Source organism: Pantherophis guttatus, chromosome 3 (assembly GCF_059756535.1).
Source record: "Pantherophis guttatus breed Tessera chromosome 3, ASM5975653v1, whole genome shotgun sequence".
NCBI classification, from domain to species: Eukaryota; Metazoa; Chordata; class Lepidosauria; order Squamata; family Colubridae; genus Pantherophis; species Pantherophis guttatus.
Genome location: NC_142065.1, coordinates 210174468 through 210195840, shown reverse-complemented (window position 1 = coordinate 210195840; position 21373 = coordinate 210174468). Strand labels below are relative to the sequence as shown.

At 44.7% G+C, this 21373-nt stretch overlaps 1 protein-coding gene across 2 annotated transcripts in view; it reads left to right on the top strand.

The window, feature by feature from the left end:
• SLC45A4 (solute carrier family 45 member 4) overlaps positions 1 to 17538 on the top strand; it is a 105771-nt gene extending 88233 nt beyond the window's left edge. The window contains exons 3-8 of one of the 2 annotated variants that reach the window (XM_060681798.2): positions 315 to 503; positions 6419 to 6598; positions 10003 to 11078; positions 12239 to 12338; positions 14627 to 14838; positions 16535 to 17538. In XM_060681798.2, coding sequence (XP_060537781.2) covers positions 315 to 503; positions 6419 to 6598; positions 10003 to 11078; positions 12239 to 12338; positions 14627 to 14838; positions 16535 to 16900 — 2123 coding nt within the window. In that variant the 3' untranslated portion in view covers positions 16901 to 17538. Of the gene's footprint in view, positions 1 to 314; positions 504 to 6418; positions 6599 to 10002; positions 11079 to 12238; positions 12372 to 12459; positions 12742 to 14626; positions 14839 to 16534 lie in introns of those variants that run through there. The other variant, XM_087890949.1, reaches the window with a different exon arrangement.
• Positions 17539 to 21373: the final 3835 nt, after the last annotated feature.

The following is a 21373-nucleotide window of genomic DNA, read 5'->3' as shown; positions in this document are numbered from 1 at the left end:
TGTACATAGTTACATACATGCCGACCACATGACCATGAAGACGTCCGGACAGGGCTGTCTCTTTGGCTTTGAAATGGAGATGAGCACCGCCCCCTAGAGTCGGGAACGACTAGCACATATGTGCGTGGGGAACCTTTACCTTTATTATGGCCTCACACACACACACAAACTCGCACCAAAAGCATCCCTGACTCTGTTTCCTTCATGTAGGCGGCCACGATCTCCTGGCTCCTTCTCTTCCAATTGAAATAGCCCAGGCTTTTCCCGCCAGTCCTTCCTGCGAACTAACCCACATTCCTGGTTTCTCTTTTTAGGTCTTCCTGAACAGTACTACAGCCTCACCTGGTTCCTTAGTCCAATCCTGGGCCTGATCTTTACCCCTTTAATTGGTTCGGCCAGCGACCGCTGCACCCTCAGCTGGGGCCGCCGACGGCCGTTTATTCTCGCCCTTTGCATCGGGGTCCTCATTGGCGTCGCCCTTTTCTTAAACGGATCCGTTATTGGTAAGTGATGCCCTACCGACTCCGGAGTAAGCCCCGTTTGGGCAATGAAGCCCCTCCCTCGATGGCCGGAAGGAAAAGGGACGGAGGGACTTAAATCTACCCCAAAAAATGTGCTGGGTGGATTTGTGGAATGGGCTTAGAGGTAGTCCTCAACTTACGACCACAATGGAGCCCAAGATTTATACTGCTAAGTGAGACACTTGTTAAGGGAGTTTTGCCACATTTTACGACTTTTCCTGCCACTTTGTTAAGTGATTCACTGGAGTTGTTAAATTAGTAACCTGGTTGTTAAGTGAATTTATTTTATTTTATTTTATTTTATTTTATTAAATTTGTATACCGCCCTACTCCCGAAAGACTCAGGGCGGCGAACAGCCATAAAATAAAACATGTAAATACAAAATTTAAAATAGAGATAAAACCGATTAAATAAATTTGGCTGAATCATTTTAAAACCCCAATAATTTAAAACCAAATTTAAAATTCCCATTTAAAAGAGGAAAATTTAGGTCAGGCCAGCTTGATGAAATAGGAACATCTTAAGCGCGCGACGGAAGGTTTCCCCGTTGACTTTGCTCGTCAGAAGGTCGCAAAAGGGGATAGCATGACCCGGGACACTGCGACCGTCATAAATATGGACCCCTTGTCAAGTATTCAAACGTAAATCATGTGACCATGAGGATGCTGCAATGGTCACAAGGGTGAAAAAATGGCCGTAAGTCATTTCTTTCAGTGCCGTTGTAACTTTGAACGGTCACTAAACAAACCGTTGAGAACTATCTGTACTAATTACTACTTTAATAATTACTACTTTAGACATTTATCTTTAGGAATCTATTTTACACAAATTGGTAAAATAGTTTAGGCATCTAAATACTTTAGAAATTTATCTTCAGGAATATACATTATTTTATATAAATTGGTAAAATAATAATAATAATAATAATAATAATAATATAATAATAATAATAATAACAACAACAACAATAATAATAATAATAATAATAATAATAATAATAATAATAATAATAATAATAATAATTAGAGAATGAGAAACTCAAGATCTTGTGGGACTTTAGGATTCAGACTGACAGGCACTTGGTCCACAACACACCTGACATAACAATAGTTGAAAAGAAAAAAGTATGGTTCATTGACATTGCAATACCTGGTGATGCACGAATTGAAGATAAGCAGCAAGAAAAAATCACAAAGTACCGGGACTTGCAAATTGAAGTTGAGCGACTATGGAAAAAGAAATCGTGTGTTGTCCCGATTGTAATTGGAGCCCTCGGAGCAATACCCAAAGGGCTACCCCGCTATTTAGAAATCCTAAATTTGCCGGACTTGAACATTTTGACTCTACAAAAAACCACCTTACTCGGAACAGCTTACATCCTCCGACGATACCTTAACAGTTCCTAGGTCCTTGGTTAGAACTCGAGCTGCTGAGCTATTAACCAGCCTCAAAGGCTGTGAATCTCACTAAAGATTAACCAATAAATAATAATAATAATAATAATAATAATAATAATAATAATAATAATAATAATAATAATAATAATAATTTTATTTCTATACTGCCCTTCTCCCGAAGGACTCAGGACAGTGTACAGCCAATTTAAAAGCACAAGATACAACAGTAATAAAAAATTAAAATAATTAAATAGATTTGGCCGATTTAAAACCCCCAAAAATTTAAAATACCCCAATTTAAAATTATTATATTGATAGCCCGGCCTGGCGGAACAACAGGGTCTTCAGAGCGCAGCGAAACACCCGGAGGTCGGAGATCTTACGTATTTCCGGGGGCAGTTCATTCCACAGGGCTGGGGCTCCCACAGAGAAGGCCCTCCCCCTGGGTGTCGCCAGCCGACATAACTTGGCCGATGGCACCCTGAGGAGACCCTCTCTGTGGGAGTGGACTGGCCGGTGGGACGCTACTGGTGGCAGAAGTCGGTCTCGACTTCTGGGAATTTAGATTCCTAAAATAGTTTAGGAATCTAAATACTTTAGGAATTTATCTTTAGGAATATACATTATTTTATATAAATTGGTAAAATAGTTTAGGCATCTGAATACTTTAGGAATTCATCTCTAGGAATCTATTTTATATAAATTCCTAAAATAGTTTAGGCATCTAAATACTTTGGGAATTCATCTTTAGGAATCTTTCCTAAAGAGGAAAAAAAAAAATGACAGAAACTTAGAATTCACATTCCTGATTTTATTCTTCGGGGAAGTCCGAGCGCTCAGGAATGGTGTAAGAACTGATTTGATGATGAGAGAATAATGGCTACAGATAGACCTCAACTTAACGATAGTAATTGGGACCAGATTTTTCCCTTGCTAAGCAAGGAGGTTGTTACGTGAGCTTGTTTTTACGACTTTTGGACCACAGTTGTTAAGCAAAGCAATGCAGTTGTTAACACCCCGGAACACTGTAACGGTCATAAGTACGAGTCAGTTGCCAAGCCTCTGAATTTTGATTATGTGACCACGGGGATGCTGCAATCATAATTGTGAAAAATGGTCATGAGCCATTCAGTGCCGTTGTAGCTTCCAATGGTCACTAAATGAACTGCTGTAAATCGAGGACTACCTGTATAGTAGGGCGGTCAAACTCCCTGCCCGCGGGCCGGATGCGTCACGCACCTGGTTTAGCGAAGGGGGGGGAAGTCCCGATACGTCACGTGACGCCTCCGTGATAACGCAAGTTTGACATCTTTGTATAGCAGTGTTTCTCAACCTTGGCTGCTGGACGATGTTTGGACTTCAACTCCCAGAATTCCCCTGGGGAATTCTGGGAGTTGAAGTCCACACATCGTCCAGCGGCCAAGGTTGAGAAACACTGTTGTATACGGTCTCCTGCTTGAGCAGGGGGTTGGACTAGAAGACCTCCAAGGTCCCTTCCAACTCTGTTCTGTAACTAATTAATTATTAGCTCTTTAGCTGCCCATGATGAATCAACCATGACGACGGAGCCCCTTAGCCTGCCTAAGCCGTGTTTTCCTGCCGTGTTTACCTCAAGGGCAAGCGCAATGTGTTCACGAGCACACCTCCTTCCCATTAATATAATTGTGTTGTAGCACAATATATCGGCATGAATGAGGCAGCTCTGGGCATGGGAACCCAGCGGGAACCTTTTCACAGGGAAACGGTTCCTGTTGTTTTCTGATTTCCCTTTAATGCATATCTGGCAAAGACATCCTGTTTCCAGCGTTATTTGAAAAAAAAAAAAGAGAGAGAGAGAGACAACCAAAAAAAAAAAAAAAAAGCCCAGATCATTTTGGGGTTTTGTGTTGTTGTTGTTGTTGTTCTTTTCCCCCCCTTTCCTTTTTCTCCAAGCGTGGAAGGACAAAAAAAGATTATAACGCGGTCTTAAAAAGTTGTTTATCGAATGTCTAAATGGAGAAGAATTTTTTTTTTTTCCTTTATCCCTCTCGACAAAAAAAAACAACAACAACAACATTGTGAGGAAAACAATTGAAGCTGGGAATTTACTATCTTTAGGAACTTAGCCCTGAGAATCGGTTCCAGAGCAATATTTCATTCGGAGCGAGATGACTTGCAACCCCTTCGGTGCCACCATCCCGAAGCTTCCTTGGAGGGTTTGTGTTGGATTGGAGCTCCTAATGTCTCGATTTTTCTCAGGGCCTTTAAAAGGGAAACACCCTCGAGACATGGCAGCGGTTGCATTCCCAAGGCCAACTGCAGGTACTCACTTAACGACTGCAGTTGAGCCCACGATTTCCGCTCCTGGGCGAGACACTTGTTAAGTGAGCCTTGGCTCATTTTATGACCTTTTCTTGCCACGGTTCTTAAGTGAATCACCGCAGCTGTTAAGTTGTAACGTGGTTGTGAAATGAATCTGGTTTCTCCATGGACCTGGCTTGTCAGAAGGTCTCAAAAGGGCATTGCACGACTCGGGGGACCCTGCAACCGTCATAAATACGAGCCAGTTGCCAAGCGTCTGGATTTTGGCCACATGAGGATGCTGCGGTGGTCGTAAGTGTGAAAAACGGTCATATATCACTTTGTTCAGTGCTGCTGTAACTTCGAATGGTCACTAAATGCACTGTTGTAAGTCAAGGACTACCTGTATTACTTCATGTGGTGTCCCAGATGCTTCTGCTACATCTTCCACCATCCTTGACCAATGGTGGTACTGACCAGGGCTTATTTTTGAATTCCAAAACATCGGAAGGACACTCTGGTGCATGGAAAAATCAGGAATTTAAACCTGGACCATTCAAGTAGAAAGAAGATCGGTTATCCGAAGTCACGACATCTCCACTGTTGACCTGAAGACCTTCTTCATATCTATAGCTTTCCTATTAAGACAAGGGTCTCCAAGTATGGCAACTTTAAGACTAGTGGACTTCAACTCCCAGAATTCCTCAGGCAGCCATGTGGACTTCAACTCCCAGAATTCCTCAGGCAGCCATGTGGACTTCAACTCCCAGAATTCCTCAGGCAGCCATGTGGACTTCAACACCCAGAATTCCTCAGGCAGCCATTGGTTTTTTAACTCCCAGAATTCCTCAGGTAGCCATGTGGACTTCAACACCCAGAATTCCTCAGGCAGCCATGTGGACTTCAACTCCCAGAATTCCTCAGGCAGCCATTGGATTTTTAACTCCCAGAATTCCTCAGGTAGCCATGTGGACTTCAACACCCAGAATTCCTCAGGCAGCCATGTGGACTTCAACTCCCAGAATTCCTCAGGCAGCCATGTGGACTTCAACTCCCAGAATTCCTCAGGCAGCCATTGGATTTTTAACTCCCAGAATTCCTCAGGCAGCCATGTGGACTTCAACTCCCAGAATTCCTCAGGCAGCCATGTGGACTTCAACTCCCAGAATTCCTCAGGCAGCCATTGGATTTTTAACTCCCAGAATTCCTCAGGCAGCCATTGGATTTTTAACTCCCAGAATTCCTCAGGCAGCCATTGGATTTTAATTCCCAGAATTCCTCAGGCAGCCATGTGGACTTCAACTCCCAGAATTCCTCAGGCAGCCATGTGGACTTTAACTCCCAGAATTCCTCAGGCAGCCATGTGGACTTTAACTCCCAGAATTCCTCAGGCAGCCATGTGGACTTTAACTCCCAGAATTCCTCAGGCAGCCATTGGATTTTTAACTCCCAGAATTCCTCAGGCAGCATGGCTCTCCATTCTTTGAAAAATTTCCAATGCTGATGGGTTCTGTAGTATCTCCCAGTTTTTGACAATACAGGACTGAAGTCACGCAGGCTTTTTAATACTCCCTCCATTCCTGCTTGTTAAGTTATGGCTCTAATATTTTCACAAATTGTCCAATCTTATAGAACTCTTATAGAAGAAGATAACTTCACCAGCTTTTTTTTTCTATGCCAATCTGACAAACGAAGGTTTCTACTCCCATCAGGGACTAAAAAGGCCCCTTCTGCCTTGGCTTCCAATCTATTAAAAGGTTTCTTGGGTGACAGAGTTGAACTGACTACTTCATCATACCATAAGATGTCTCCTGAAGCCAGATTGCCAACATATATATATTATATGTGTGTGTGTGTATATAATATAAATATATTAAATATATATATATTATATATTATATATTATATATATATATGTATATGTATATGTATATAATATATATATAATATATATATTAAATTATATATATATATATATATATATATATATATATATATATATATATACACATATATATATATATATATATACACACATATATATATATATATATACACACACATATATATATATATACACATATATATATATATATATATATATACACACATATATATATATATATACACATATATATATATAATTTTCCCTCCTGGAATTTCTCTCACACAAACCGACCCACAACCCTCCTCCTCTTCTTCTTCTTCTTTACCTCCAGGCCTTGCAATCGGAGATGTCCCAGACAAGCAGCCCATCGGCATCGTCCTCACCGTTCTCGGCGTGGTGGTGCTGGACTTCTGCGCTGATGCAACCGAGGGGCCCATCCGCGCCTATTTGCTGGACGTGGTGGACAGCGAAGAGCAGGATATGGCCCTCAATATCCATGCTTTTTCAGCCGGTACGATGTTTACGTTATTCCCCATGGTAACCCTGCAGCTTTATAGGCTGGTCTTTGTTGTGAAAGCTTGGGGAGGGGGGTGAGGGGAATACATGGTCCCCTCTGAAATCATTCCAAGCCAAAGACAGGAAGCATAACTGAATTTGGGCATTTTTTTCCCCTTTCTTTCTAGTTTAACATAATATATTTTAGTAACCATGTAATCACTAATGTTGTATCCCACCTGCCTCTTGGGAGTGTGTGTGAGTTGGTCAGCCATATAATTAAACAATCCATTTAATTAATAAACGTATATACTGAAATAATTCATATGCCCCATGTATCAGTAGATTTTTAGTAAATAAAAGGTGGAAAAAGTGACATACAGTAAGTTCTTGAGAAGTTTTGCATTACATGGCTGTTTCTTTCTCTCTCTCTCTCTCTCTCTCTCTCTCCCTCCCTCCCTCCCTCCCTCCCTCCCTCCCTCCCTCCCTCTCTCTCCTCCCTCCCCCCTTTCTTTTTGAAGCCACTTATTTAAAATTTTAAAAGGCATTTGTTGTAATCTCATTGCGACAGATCAGTCCCTTCTCTTTCTCTGGCTGTTTGTCCGTTTGAAGACTTCCATAAAGTAGATCTATGAAGCCCCCTGCGTGTTTTTAAGACTTTAATAATACCGTTTTGATTTTATTTTTTAAAAAAAGAGGACAGCAAAGAACATGCTGCTGAGATTTGCCGTTTTGTAGCCAGCTTTCCAGGCTGTTCTGAAACCTACATTTTATCCCTCTAATCTAAGTAGCGGTGTTGCTGCTAAACCCAGCCTCTGGATATTCATCGATTTTTGTAGGGCAGCGGTAGGATTTATTCAAGTGTGGCCTAGCGGTGTGATTCTAGCTTGTACTTGAATAAATCCTCCCAACTTTTTATAAACTAGTAGTCACCCTCTTGATATTTTTTGACCATTTCCTTCATGAGGCGTGGTGGCTCACTGGCTTAATGACCCCGGAGATGGTCTCTGCTCCAACGGTTTGAGTCCTAGCACCGCCGGGCAACATGAGTTCCCATCACTCATCTCAGCTTCTGTCCATTTAACAGTTCGAAAGCTCGTTTTATGCGAGTAGATAAATGGGTACCACTTCAGTAGGGAGATGAGTTGGTGCTCTGTTTAGGCAGTCAGATTCCTGCCAGCTCTGAACCTTCCCGGCCTCAGCGCCTGTTTGCAAGGTGACTCCGAGCCTTGGATGGCGCTGCAAAAAGAGCCGCTCGCCTTTCTCTCTGGTGCAAAGCCAGCTCGCCCTCTTGTGGCTCACCTTGGGAAGCACACAGACATTTCCTACGACAGAGCTGTAACTTGGTAGCCAAACTATAATTATGCAATGGCTTGCCATACAATAACAACAATAGTAATAAAAATAACAAAATACTGTGGTTTGCAAATGGAAGCTGGGCGACTATGGAGGAAGATATCAATGATTGTACCAATAGGAGTCCTTGGAGCAATACCCAAAGAGCTGCCTAGATGACATGGAAATTTTGAACTTACTAGTTCAAACCGTGAATCGTTCACCGTTCAGACCGTGAATCGAACTGAAAACTAAGTCAATAATACCGTGTTTCCCCGAAAATAAGACCCTGTCTTATATTTTTTTGAACCCTGAAATAAGCGCTTGGCCTTATGGCCATGCGCTCAAAAGCCCGATTGGGCTTATTATCAGGGGATGTCTTATTTTGGGGGAAACAGGGTAATAATAATGATGATGATAATAATAATTTTCTTGTACAATAACAACAACAACAAACTACAAAGACTTACAAATAGAAATAGAACGACTGTGGCAAAGGCAAGGAAGGGTAGTACCACTAGTAATAAGCGCCTTGGATGCAGTTCCAAAACAACTGGAGCACCATTTGAACACTATTGGCATTGACAAATTTGCCATTAGTCAATTGCAGAAAGCGGCTTTACTTGGAACAGCTTCCATCCTGTAACACCATCCAACATCCAGATCTGCTTATCTCACTCCTTGGTAAGGACTCGATAGGTACACAAGAATGCTGAACCCAGTCTGAACATCTGGCTGACTGTGCGATGATCAGTAGTAGTAGTAGTAGTAGTAGTAGTAGTAGTAGTAGTAGTAGTAAAAATAATAGTACTAGTAGTAGCCACCTCCTCCTTGCTTGGGAGTCTTTTATGCTTGGAAGAGGAATCTTAGCAAGAGCGAAGTAGTTCCTAACGCTTTACAAATGCACTTAAAAGAAATTGCCTCCGTCAGTTGTGTTCTCTTTTAAAAGCTTTAAGACTAGGGGAGAAGCCCCCAGAGGCTGCAGCCCAATCTTGCAGCTGAAGTTGGATGGCAGCAGGCCGAAGATTGAGGCAACTGGAAAAATGTTTATTGGTGGTGTGAATTTGAAGCACTCTTGCCTAACAGCGGCAAAGTCAGGGCTGAACCCCCCCACACACACAATTTGCAGTTGACACTGGGGTGACGATCCTATCCCCCACCCCAACTAAATATGAGTTTGAGATGGTTGAAAGAAAGACCTTCTGATCATTGCCAGAAATCGGAGGGAACTGCAGGAAAAAATAAAACCAGGGGTCTCCAAACTTGGCAACTTTTAAGGCTTGTGGACTTCAACTCCCAGAATTCCTCAGTCAGCCATCTTGACTTTTCTTTTTCTTCCCAGCCTTCGTCTGCAGTTGACTTCACCTTTTGAGGGAGGGTGGAACACAACATCGATGCTTGTTTAATTTGAACAAGCATCGATGCTGTGTTTCCTTCTCCACAAAGATGCTTCAAGCAGGGCAGGGGTCTCCAACTTGGCTACTTTAAGACTTGTGGACTTCAACTCCCAGAATTCCTCAGCCAGCATGGCTGGCTGAGGAATTCTTGGGAGTTGAAGTCCACAAGTCTTAAAGTGGCCACGTTTGGAGACCCCTGGACTAAACTATTGACCATAGCATGAATAACCCACTGCAGCTTTTCCCAAGCAGGGGAACTACCAAATCCATGCTGGTCAGGCCTCCTGGATTTAGTAGTCCTAGCTCCTCTGCGCATCACCAAATTGGGAGAAGAGTGGTGTTCGCCTGGTTATGCTTATGATAAGGGATTCTTGGTATTCTGTGAGTGCTGGCATGCTGATGATATTACCTAGTTTGGTAACAAAACGTCTGCGAGAAAACAACCAAGTTCAGAGAGCACCAAGGATCCCACAGTTCAACCGTGAGCTACAAATATTCTGCTGACAATGTTCAGATCCACAACGCTGAGCGCAAGAAAAGTCCAGGTGAAAATCCTTTGATGTTCCTCAAGGAACTTTCTTCCTCTTTTTCCCCACAATCCGCCACTCTTTGGGGGAGGAGCTGTGCCGATCTTCCCGCCTTTCACAGAGTGGCCATTTTGTACCTTTGCCTTTCTCTTCATCCGTAGGCCTGGGAGGAGCCATTGGCTACATGCTGGGCGGCCTCGACTGGATGCACACCATCTTAGGCAGCCTCTTCAAATCCCAGGAGCAAGTCCTCTTCTTCTTTGCCGCCATTATCTTCTCAGTTTCCGTTGTCCTCCACCTCTGCAGCATCGAAGAAGAGCAATACAACCCACAGCAGGACCGGATCGATGACGAAGCAGAGACCCTCTCAAGCGTGAAGCTGAGCGGCAGCCTCCCTCCCCTCAACCGGCTCAACATCATCAACGAGGAGGAGCCTTACGGGAACTCCCTCTTCCCAGACGAGGTCCAGTCCGAACAAGACCTCAACCTGGAGTTCCTGGAAGTGGACATTGTCAGGAGTAAGAGCGATTCGGTCCTGCACATGCCGGACGCCACCCTCGATATGGAATCGGAGCTGCTCTTCCTTCACGAGATCGAGCCTTCCATTTTTCAGGATTCGTCCTACCCGGCGACACCGCACAGCACCAGCCAAGAACTCATGAAATCCAAATTCAACCGCTTGTCCGCTTTCCTCAGGGAGAACGAGAAGGAGGAGGAGATGTTACTTGAGAATCACTTGAACGAGGCCAAAGTCCCCAACGGGAACGGCTCCCTACCAAAAGATCTCCTGAACGGACACGTCAGGATGGGCATGAAGCAGTCGTGCACCTCGAACTCCATGCGCCGGCGGAGACACATGTTCTACCGCCAGCCTTCGAACACCTTCTCCTACTACGGGAAGATCGGGTCCCACCACTACCGCTTCCGGCGGGCCAACGCCGTGGTCTTGATCAAGTCCTCTCGGAGCATGAACGACATCTACGACATGCAGAAGAGGCAGCGGCAGAGATACCGGCACCGGAACCCGAGCGGCGCGACCAACTCCAGCGGAGACACGGAGAGCGAGGAAGGCGAAACGGAAACCACCGTGAGACTCTTGTGGTTGTCCATGCTGAAGATGCCCAAAGAGCTGCTGCGGCTTTGCGTTTGTCACCTCTTGACCTGGTTTTCCATCATTGCCGAAGCCGTCTTCTACACCGACTTCATGGGGCAGGTCATCTTCCACGGTGATCCCAAGGTAAGAACAGCACTGGTGTCGCCAGGGGCTGATGAGCAGAAAAGGAAAGTTTGCACAACTACAAACACACAGCCACATACACACACACACAAACAAGGTTGGGTACCTCCTTAAAAGCAGATTTAGTCCCAATAGAAATTTGTAAAGGCAACACAACATTGTACATGAGTTATTCAGACTTGTGTAACATCCTGTGCCTAGTTGTCTGTGATAAGTGGATAGTAACGTCTAGGCAACCAGGGAGAAAGCGTTCCAAAATGTTTTTTTTTTTTTTTCTGCTTGGGATGTACCCATAAAGCTGACTTGATAGACCATTTTTACCTTTTTGTATCTGTAAGTTGAACTGAGAACATTTCTATTAAGGGCAAGTTCTAAATAGCCTTGTAGGAGGAGGAAGTGGAAGTGTGACGTCCTTGGTGCTCTCTGGGCTTGGTTTAGACAACATCATCAGCGCTGATAATTACTGATGGTGTTACCCAGTTAGGTAATGAAATGTCTGCAAGAAAACCACCAAGCTCAGAGAGCATCAAGGACCCCGCAGTCCTCCTCCTCTTCCTCTTCTCCACAAACCCCACTCCCTTCTAGCACTGATAACGTTACCTAGTTGGCTAATGAAACATCAGTAAAGGACACGGTGGCTCAGTGGCTAAGATGCTGAGTTTGTCAATCGAAAGTCGGCAGTTCAGCAGTTCGAATCCCTAGTGCCGCGTAACGGGATGAGCTCCCGTTCCTTGTCCCTTCTGCCAATCTAGCAGTTCGAAAGCACATAAAAAATGCAAGTAGAAAAATAGGGACCCCCTTTGGTGGGAAGGGAACAGCGTTCCGTGCGCCTTTGGCGTTGAGTCATGCCGGCCACATGACCACGGAGACGTCTTCGGACAGCGCTGGCTCTTCGGCTTTGAAACGGAGATGAGCACCACCCCCTAGAGTCGGGAACAACTAGCACATATGTGTGAGGGAAACCTTTACCTTTACCTAATGAAACATCTGCAAGAAAACCGCCAAGCTCAGGGAGCACCAAGGACCCCCACAGTTCAACCCTGAGCAAGCTACAAATCGTCTCTTTTAAAGAAGTGGAGCTAGCAAATGGGCGGGGAAGATAATCCATCATTCCTTGCAAGTCTTCTGCCTTTGATCAAAGCTTTCTTCTTTCCTGGCAGGCCCCTTCTAATTCTACCGAACTGCAGGACTACAGCGCTGGCGTCCAGATGGGCTGCTGGGGCTTGGTCATCTATGCTGCTACTGCTGCTGTGTGTTCCGGTGAGAGGCTCTTTGCTACCGTCCTAGATCAAGGTTTTTTTTTTTTGTTTTTTTTTTTTAATTTGATTTATATGCCGCCCTTCTCCGAAGACTCAGGGCGGCTTACAATGTGCTCAGCAAGGTTGGGTGAATAGTTGCATAATTGGGAAGAGGAGGCAGAATGGTAAACCAGGGGATGATCGTGATGATGATGTTATCCATTCAGCCATGTCCGACGCTTGGCAATCCCATGGGCCAGGTGGTCTCTCCACTTCTTCTGATCTTCCACTACTTCTTTGAGTTGTCCGATGCTCTGGCCGGTCTCAGCTTTGATGGTGAACTAGAACATATTGAAGGATAACGTCTCCATATTAGAATGGGAAAGTCAGCGAATCTCCCAGACAAGACCTTAGTTAGTTTGGGACATTCTGCATGGAAAGTATGTTCTCTGCCGCAAAGCTAAAGCTCCCTTCCTTAATCATTTGTTTCCAAATTGCTGCCCTCAAATTGCATTGGTTGAGAATTGTAATCCCTGTAGTTCTGGGCATGAGGCTGGAGAAAGATCTTTGGCCCAAGACAAGGGGTGGGATTCTACCGGTTCGGACGAATCGGTAGCTCCGACGATCAGCTGGGAGCGAACCGGTAGCTCCGACGATCAGGTGGGGGCACTCGCCTGCCCCTGGGCTTTACTGACCTATATCTTCTCACCTGATTCGTATGGTAGAGTGGATTGTCTCAGCTCCCCAGCAGTAACGCAGAAGGTAAGATGTTAAACCGGCAGGATCCCACCATTGTCCCAAGATATATCCTATAGACCATATATGGGTCCTCTAAGCCTGAAATCTCCAAACTTGGCAACCTTAAGACTTGTGGACTTCAACTCCCGGAATTCCTCAGCCAGCCAGGAATTCTGAGAGTTGAAATCCACAAGTTTTGATGTTGCCGTCAAAACTTGGCCTGAGGATTGCACTCTCAAATTTCAAGCAATAGAATGGGAGAAGAATAGAAGACACAATCAGCCAATCATGTAACTCTTAAATTATCAGGCAATAACGCAGTTGATTAATCTCACATTCTCTTAACTAACGTGAGATTAATCAACTGCATTATTGCCTGATACTTGATGTGGCATTTCACACTTTTGGGAAGGTGGTTCCTCCCAACAGTTTTGAGTTTAACACAACTCTTAACCCTGGAAGGATTATCTCTCTTTGCTCTAAACCAGAGGTGTCCCACTTTGGCAACTTTAAGGCTTGTGGACTTCAACTCCCAAAATTCCCCAGCCAGCATGGCTGGCTGGGGAATTTTGGGAGTTGAGGTCCACAGGTCTTAAGGTACCAAGGTGGAACATCTCTTCTCTCAACCAATGAGCAATTTTAAGATGTATAGGTTCAACTCCCAGAATTCCCCAACCAGCCAATGTTGGTTGGAGAATTTATGAACATCTAACCTGGAAGCATGGATGGAAGAGGTTGAGTGGGTGGGTTGACTCCCTGATGGGAAAGAGGAGAGTTTTGGAGAGTAGGTTGTCCGCATCTGGACTATTGTAACGCTCTCTACATGGGGCTCCCCTTGGGGTACACCTGGAGGCTCCAACTGGTGCAGAATGCGGCCGCGCGGGGGATTATGGGAGCGACTGGGCGCTCCCATGTGACTCCTCTCCTGCGCGAGCTGCATTGGCTTCCGGTGGACTTCCGGGTGCGCTTCAAGGTGTTGGTGATCACCTTTAAAGCGCTCCATGGCTTAGGGCCAGGGTACTTACGGGACCGCCTTCTGCCACCAATAGCCTCCCACCGGCCAGTTCGCTCCCACAGAGAGGGCCTCCTCAGGGTGCCGTCAGCTAGACAATACCGGCTGGCGACCCCCAGGAGGAGAGCCTTCTCTGTGGTGGCACCTACCCTTTGGAACAATCTACCCCCAGAGATACGAGTGATCTCCGACCTCCGGACCTTTCGTCGGGCCCTAAAAACTCATCTCTTTCAGTTAGCTGGTCTCTCTTGATTTTATGATTTTATGGTTGGTTTTAAATTTTGATATGGATTTTAAATTGATAAATTTTAAACTATGGGCCAAATTTAATTATTTTAAATCTATTTTTTAATCGTACTTATGTATAAATGTTTTTTATTTTGGCTGTTCACCGCCCTGAGTCCGAAAGGAGAAGGGCGGTATAGAAATTCGAATAATAAATAAATAAATAAGTAAGTAAGTAAGTAAGTAAGTAAGTAAGTAAGTAAGTAAGTAAGTAAGTAAGTAAGTAGATGTTCAGAATGTTGTGTAACTGTGACTTGTGCCAATTGATTTCCCAGCTTTACTCCAGAAATACTTAGACAATTACGACTTGAGCATACGAGTGATCTACATCTTGGGCACCCTCGGGTTCTCCATCGGCACGGCGGTGATGGCCATGTTTCCCAACGTCTACGTGGCCATGATCATGATCAGCACCATGGGAATCGTTTCGATGAGCATCTCCTATTGCCCCTATGCCCTTCTGGGACAGTACCACGACATCAAGCAGGTATGTGACCTTCTGGCTGGAATTCTGGGAGTTGAAGTCCACAAAGTCTTAAGGGTTGGACCTCCTTTGGGATTGGAGAACATCAGTTAGATCAGAGATGATTCTCCGGGATCTGACGGAAGTGCTTTCCAATCAAAGTAATAGAGCATCTCTTACCTTCCACTCATTTTTGGATTCCTATAATGCCACTAAATCAGGGATGCCCAACCTTAGCAACCTTAAGACTTGTGGACTTCATCTCCCAAAATTCTGGGGGCTGCAGTCCACGGGTGTTAAAGTTGCGAAAGTTATACACCCCTGCACTAAATCACCAAATGGCCTGGGATCTTTTAGCATATTCGCCGACCAAACGTTCACCGTTTTAAGACTAACCAGGTCTTAGAACTGTTGTGCAATTACTAGGTTTATGTCCATGGAGATTCTCAGTCACCCTGGTCATGGTTGTCCCAAAGGTGCTTTTTCAAAAAGGCAACTAGATTTTGTTTTTCCTTGAAGACGTTTCCCATCTCAGCCAAGAAGCTTCTTCAGTTCTTGGGTGAAGTTTCTAGAACTGAAGAAGCTTCTTGGATGAGAAGCGAAAGGTCTTCAAGGAAAAACAAGGAAGTCCAGTTCGAACAGTCACTAAGCGAACTGTGGCAAGTCTACCTGTACTTTTTTTAAAAAAAATACAGTTCTGGAGGTTCTTCAGAAGAAGCGATGGAGAAATGGGGAACTACCTGTGCACCAATAGCAATAGCACTGATTTATATACCGCTTCACAGTGCTTTTACAGACCTCTCTAAGTGGTTTTACAGAACCAGCCTATTGTCCCCAACCATCTGGGTCCTCATTTTACCCACCTCAGAAGGATGGAAGGATGAGTCAACCTTGAGCAGTCAGGATTGAACTCCTGTCAGTGAGCTGAATTAGCCTGCAATACTCCATTCTTACCACTGTAACACCACCTTCCTTCCTTCCCTTCCTCCCTCCCTTCTTCCTTCCTTCTCTCCCTCCCTCCCTCCCTTCCTTACCTATCTGCCTCTCTCCTTCCTCCCTTCTTCCTTCCTTCTCTCCCTCCCTTCCTTCCTTCCTTACCTATCTGCCTCTCTCCTTCCTCCCTTCTTCCTTCCTTCTCTCCCTCCCTCCCTTCCTTCCTTACCTACCTACCTATCTGCCTCTCCCCTTTCTTTCTTTCTTTCTTCCTTCCTTCCTTCCTCCCTCCCTCCCTTCTTCCTTCCTTCTCTCCCTCCCTTCCTTCCTTCCTTACCTACCTATCTTCCTCTCCCCTTTCTTCCTTCCTTCCTTCCTCCCTTCTTCCTTCCTTCTCTCCCTCCCTTCCTTCCTTCCTTACCTACCTACCGATCTGCCTCTTCCCTTCCTTCCTCCCTCCCTTCCTTCCTTCCTTCCTTCCTTCCTTTTTAGCACTAGCACTTAGATTTATATACCGCTTCACAGTGCTTTTACAGCCCTCTCTAAGTGGTTTACAGAGTCAGCATATATTGCCCCCAACAATCCAGGTCCTCGTTTTACCCACTTAAGAAGGCTGGAAGGCTGAGTCAACCTTGAGCTGGTGAGGATCAAACTGTCGAACTGCCAGCAGCCAGCAGTCAGCAGAAGTAGCCTGCAGTACTGCATCCTCACCACTGCGCCACCAATGCAAACTCCTTCACCTTGACTTGTCTTTTGTTTTGTTTCGTTTTTGTGCTCTTTTTCGCAGTACATCCATCACAGCCCTGGTAACTCCAAGCGAGGCTTTGGCATCGATTGTGCCATCTTGTCGTGCCAGGTCTACATCTCCCAGATCCTGGTAGCTTCCGCCCTTGGAGGAGTGGTGGATGCCGTGGGCACCGTCCGGGTCATTCCGGTAGTGGCATCCGTGGGCTCTTTCCTGGGCTTCCTGACGGCCACCTTCTTGGTGATTTACCCAGATGTTGGGGAGAGTTCGAAGGAAGAGCAGAAGGAGTTGGCCCCGCCTGCCACAGCGGAAAGCAGCGACGGGAACCAGGAGAAACCGATGGTGATCAAACTCACCCGCGGAAAAGATCCAGCTGCGCCAGAGGTGGAAAGCGAGTCGGCCGTTTGAAGGCATCTCCAGCCCCTCATGCACATTCCAAGCAATCCAGATGAAAAACCCAGAACATCCTTCAAAGCAAATTCAAAATTTTGAATTTTTAGCGGGCAGCCCCCGCTGTTTTAATTTGCAGCAGGGGATTTTAGGGTGGGGTGGGAGAAGTTCTTTTTTTGCAATTGTGGAGCCCAGAGAATTTTCATGTTGACGGCTTTCTCTACAATCCAGAAAAATATCCCCTTTCTCAGAGGTGTTTTTAACGAAGAGAAACGCTTTTTTGGATTTCCGAGGCGGTTTTTAATCAACAAGCAGGAAAATGTCCTTCTGGTTTTGGTTTTTAAAAGTTGCGGCATTCTTCTTTCTCTTTTTTTTTCCCCCCCGCCAATTATTCATTTGGACATTTTGTAATTTTTATTTTATTTTTTTGGACAATTGGAAAGTTTGGGATTTAACTTAAGCCGTTCTTAACTTCCGCTTTTTCAGGAAAATGAAAGCTTTTGCTGTTATTTTATCCAGGCCGCATGGTTTTTTCTTAAGACAATCAATTGCATTTGGTTGAAATTTGTGCATTTGTAGAATCGATGCAATATTAAAATCGACAGCTTTCCTTGGTTGTGGGGGGGGGGTGTTTCCTCCCCCTCTCCTCTCTTGAACTTTGGCCTGGAACTCATTATTTTAGGAGTCACTGCTATTTCCAGCCCCCCCAAATTTAATGTGAAATTATCGCAGCCGAGTTAACAGCGGGAACGCTTGTTCGTTTATTTATTTATTTTAAAAAATAAAAAATAAAACTCAGACTGATGGGGTAATTTTCACTTTGGAACACCCCCCCCCCCCCCCGGGCAATCTGGATCCATAGAAGCTATTTTTGGTGGAAGGAAAGAGAATTCTAGCCATTTGGGATAGTGAGGAAAAGATAGTGGGAAAAAAAGCAGTGACTATTGATACCAACAAACTGGGTCAATTTGAATTTTGCATTTTTTTTGGTTTTGTTTTGTTTTTCCAGCTTAGTGGCGTTTAAACGCCGTTCATCTCCTTTTGCGACAAAGCTGCTTGGGGAATCTCTATCGTCAGTCTCTTCGAGTAGATTGTGTGGGTTCCCACGGGTTTTTTTTTTTTTTTTTGGAGGGGGGGGTGTGGGGGAAGGGAGGAGGAGGGTTGTTGATTGCACTTTTCCAGGCTGGAAACGGTGGCGAACAGGTGATCTCGCAAAAACCAAAGGCCTACCTCTGAGATTTTGCAGAGTAGCGAATATTTGTCTGCCTACGTGTTCGATTGTTTGTTTTTTTTCCTTGCTTGCTTTTTATTTTTTTTTTATTTTTTTTTAAAAAAGAAAAAGCTTTTGGGCCTTCAAGTACGCAACTTTTTTTTTCAAAACGCTGCGGCTTTTTCCTCGGCTTCAAAAGGGGTGTGTGTCTGTGAGATGTCGCCGGAGTCTAAAAGAAATTCTTGCTCAGTTTTTTTTCCTCAGTCGAAAATTCCGACCCGCCTTTCTCGTTTCTTTGGATCGGACGTTTGATTTGAGCGCTTGGCATACAGTCCGTGCGTAAGGCCCCCACCTTCTCCAACGGTGTCCTTCGAAGGCGCTGAAATTCTGCGACTGGAGGAAGCCGGAAATTCGGCAGGTCCAGCACTTCAAAACTAAAAAAGCAAAGGCATAATTCGGGACGAATTCCAGGGGAGCCCCTAGTAGGCCAGACTCTGATTCCATAACCACATAAAGGCGGGGCATGTAACCCCTTTGGTTTTTGGCTCCTCTAGAAAGTTCTCCTCCCATAAACGGTTTCCGATGCAGATTTTTCAGGTGGAGTGTTGCAAATTTGGGAGACCCTCTTGGTATTTTTTCATTTTCCCTGCTGCTCCTTCCGGTAACATCTCTGTAAAACGCATGTCAGCGAGCCTAGCGCTTGAGAAGCAAGTATTTATCTTTCTCTATATATCCAATTCAGAGAAGCCGTTTTTAATCTCTTACTTGAATTGCCGATCCGTTTTAAAAGAAAACGTTTCACGTTTTACATAGCTGTAGCCATCGTCCTTCAGCTGGGGTTTTGGAGAGCTCGGAGGAGGGAGTTCAACCAAAGACGGGTGGATCCCACCGTAACGGTTCCCCATCTTTGACTTGGTCGACCACGGCCTGAGGACAGTCCCTGTTTTTCCGCATCTTCGGTCTTCGGCCAGTCCCGTCTCGTGCTTTTCAGTGGTCCTTTTACCTCTTTAAATAGAAGCTCGTTTTCATAGAAGCTCGTTTTCTACCGGAGTTTCATAGAACTATTTTTTAAAGGACCGAAATAATATTTCCTTTCTCCCTCTTCATCACCCATCCACCCACCCCCCTCCAAAATCTGTCATTTGGAACATTTGCTTAAGGGTTTGTTTGTTTTTAAAGAGGGCGACCTGAAGGCCATCGAAGTTGGGAAACAGATTTTACGTCGGAGGTTTTAGCTAAGCGTGTTCTCCTCCTGTCGCACCCTGTCGCACCCGGAGACTTTACCATGAGAGAGGGGGTTTTCTCCTCACCTCCCCCTTCCGAATAGTTGCTCAGTGCAATTCCTTTTAAATCTGCAATTTTAACTACGACGCTTGGCCTTTTTAGAAGGGCCCTGCTGAATAGGAGTCTCGATGATTCATATGAATTGAGATGCTAATTTCATGCTAATTAGCATGATGCTAATGCCATGCTCATTTTCTCTTCTTGGAGTTAAAAACAAGGAAGAAAAAAAAATCCCAATCCTCTCTATCTCCCTTCCGCGGAGTTTTGCTCTTTTGAGTTGATCATTCCCTTCCCCGAAAGCTAGTTTTCATTCCGTTCCATCAATAAGCTAAATAAATAGATCCACATTCTGCTTGGCAGAGAAACTCGAAGCATTCAAGGTGGTGGCCACGATTGTATGATTGATGCCATGCTCCCTTTTCCCCGCACATGCATTGCACCTCTTAAAAGGGGAGGAGCTTTGATTCCCATAACGGCCATCTTGATTTTTTTTGTCTTCACCCCAGCCTTCATCTGTGCCTGACTCAAAATCAAACAAGCAACGGTGTGGTGGTTCCCTCCGCCCCCCGCAACTTCCTTTAGGGCAGGGAGGAGGGTCTCCAACCTTGGCCACTTTAAGACTTGTGGACATGCTGGCTGGGAATTCTGGGAGTTGAAGCCCCCAAGTCTTAAAGTGGCCATGATTGGAGACCCTTGCTTTAGGCCAGGGTGAGTCAAAACATCAGAGAGAGTGCTTGGTCCTTCCTGGCTAAGTGAGAAGGCCTCGCCCATCGTTCGATGACATCCTTCTTGGTTCTGGGATGGGAAAAGGGAAGGGAAGGCCTCTCAGATGTTGGGCTAGGAAAGTGGATTTGTGTTTGGGTCCTTCTCCTTTTGAGCCATTGGATAAACCACATTGCCAAACCCAAGTTAGTTTCCTGCCCAGTTCTGGTGAGGAAGGACCTCTTGGCTTGAAAGTCCCATCTTCTCAGCGTTGCTCATGTTTTAGAGTTCCTGGCAGAATCCCTCCCCTTTTATCTCTGGAGGTTTCTCTTAAGAACGTCGAAGTGCTTTCAAACTTGGCTGCCCTGATGTCTGAAAAGTGACGTGCAGGCTATCATTAAATTGGTATTAAATTAAATGGAAATTAGACCTGAGCTTTAGATCCGTAGGTCTATTTGTCTTATCTGGAAGATGATGGAACACACCCTTTGCTTTTTTTTTTTTTAATTGAAAATGATTTAATCACATGTCATTAAAACCCAGGACACGATTTGGGTCTTTCTCATTCAATTCAGAGATCCCCAAATTATATTGGACAAAAACTGAAAGCGTAATTTGAGAGTTTTTAGACTAGCAAAAAGCCACCCTGGCAATATTGGTTTGGGCCTTGGGATGAAAACGAAATTCACTGCAGCCTAAGAATGCTTCTATTTCCATTGAAAAAATCCTCAACCCTTCAGGTTGTTTAATTAAAACCCACATTTTTCCTTCAATGTGATGCATCTTATCTTGTCTATCAAATTCGGCTGGCTCTCTGCAGTCCTGCTTAGCTGTTGACCAGATTTTCTTTAGGAAGTACAGAAATTTATTTTCTATTGGATATGACTTTTCATCATTTTAGGATGAATTAGGAGGTGGGGGGGGAGGAAAAGCAATAATCGTTTTTCATTTATTTTTGGAAATGGGCTCTTATTTGATTATAAAGACTTTTACCCAACCAGCTGTTCAAATGTTCTCTAATGTTTCAAGTACCTCATTCAGACCCTGTTGGAGGTTTGTCAACGAAGGGACCTCTCCTTCACTCCGAAAGACAATAGAGGTTGGGCGAGCAGCTCATCTTGAGAAGGAATTTGATTTTTTTTCAGGTCCTCGGATGGGCCATTTAATTTAGATTATTCATTGCCACTGGAGAACTTCTGGACAAGATCTCCAGTCCATCATGGTGGTCTTCCTCCATGCTAAACCTCCTGGAGGGAAGAACTTTGGAAGAACAGGCATTCTTTGATTTTAAATGT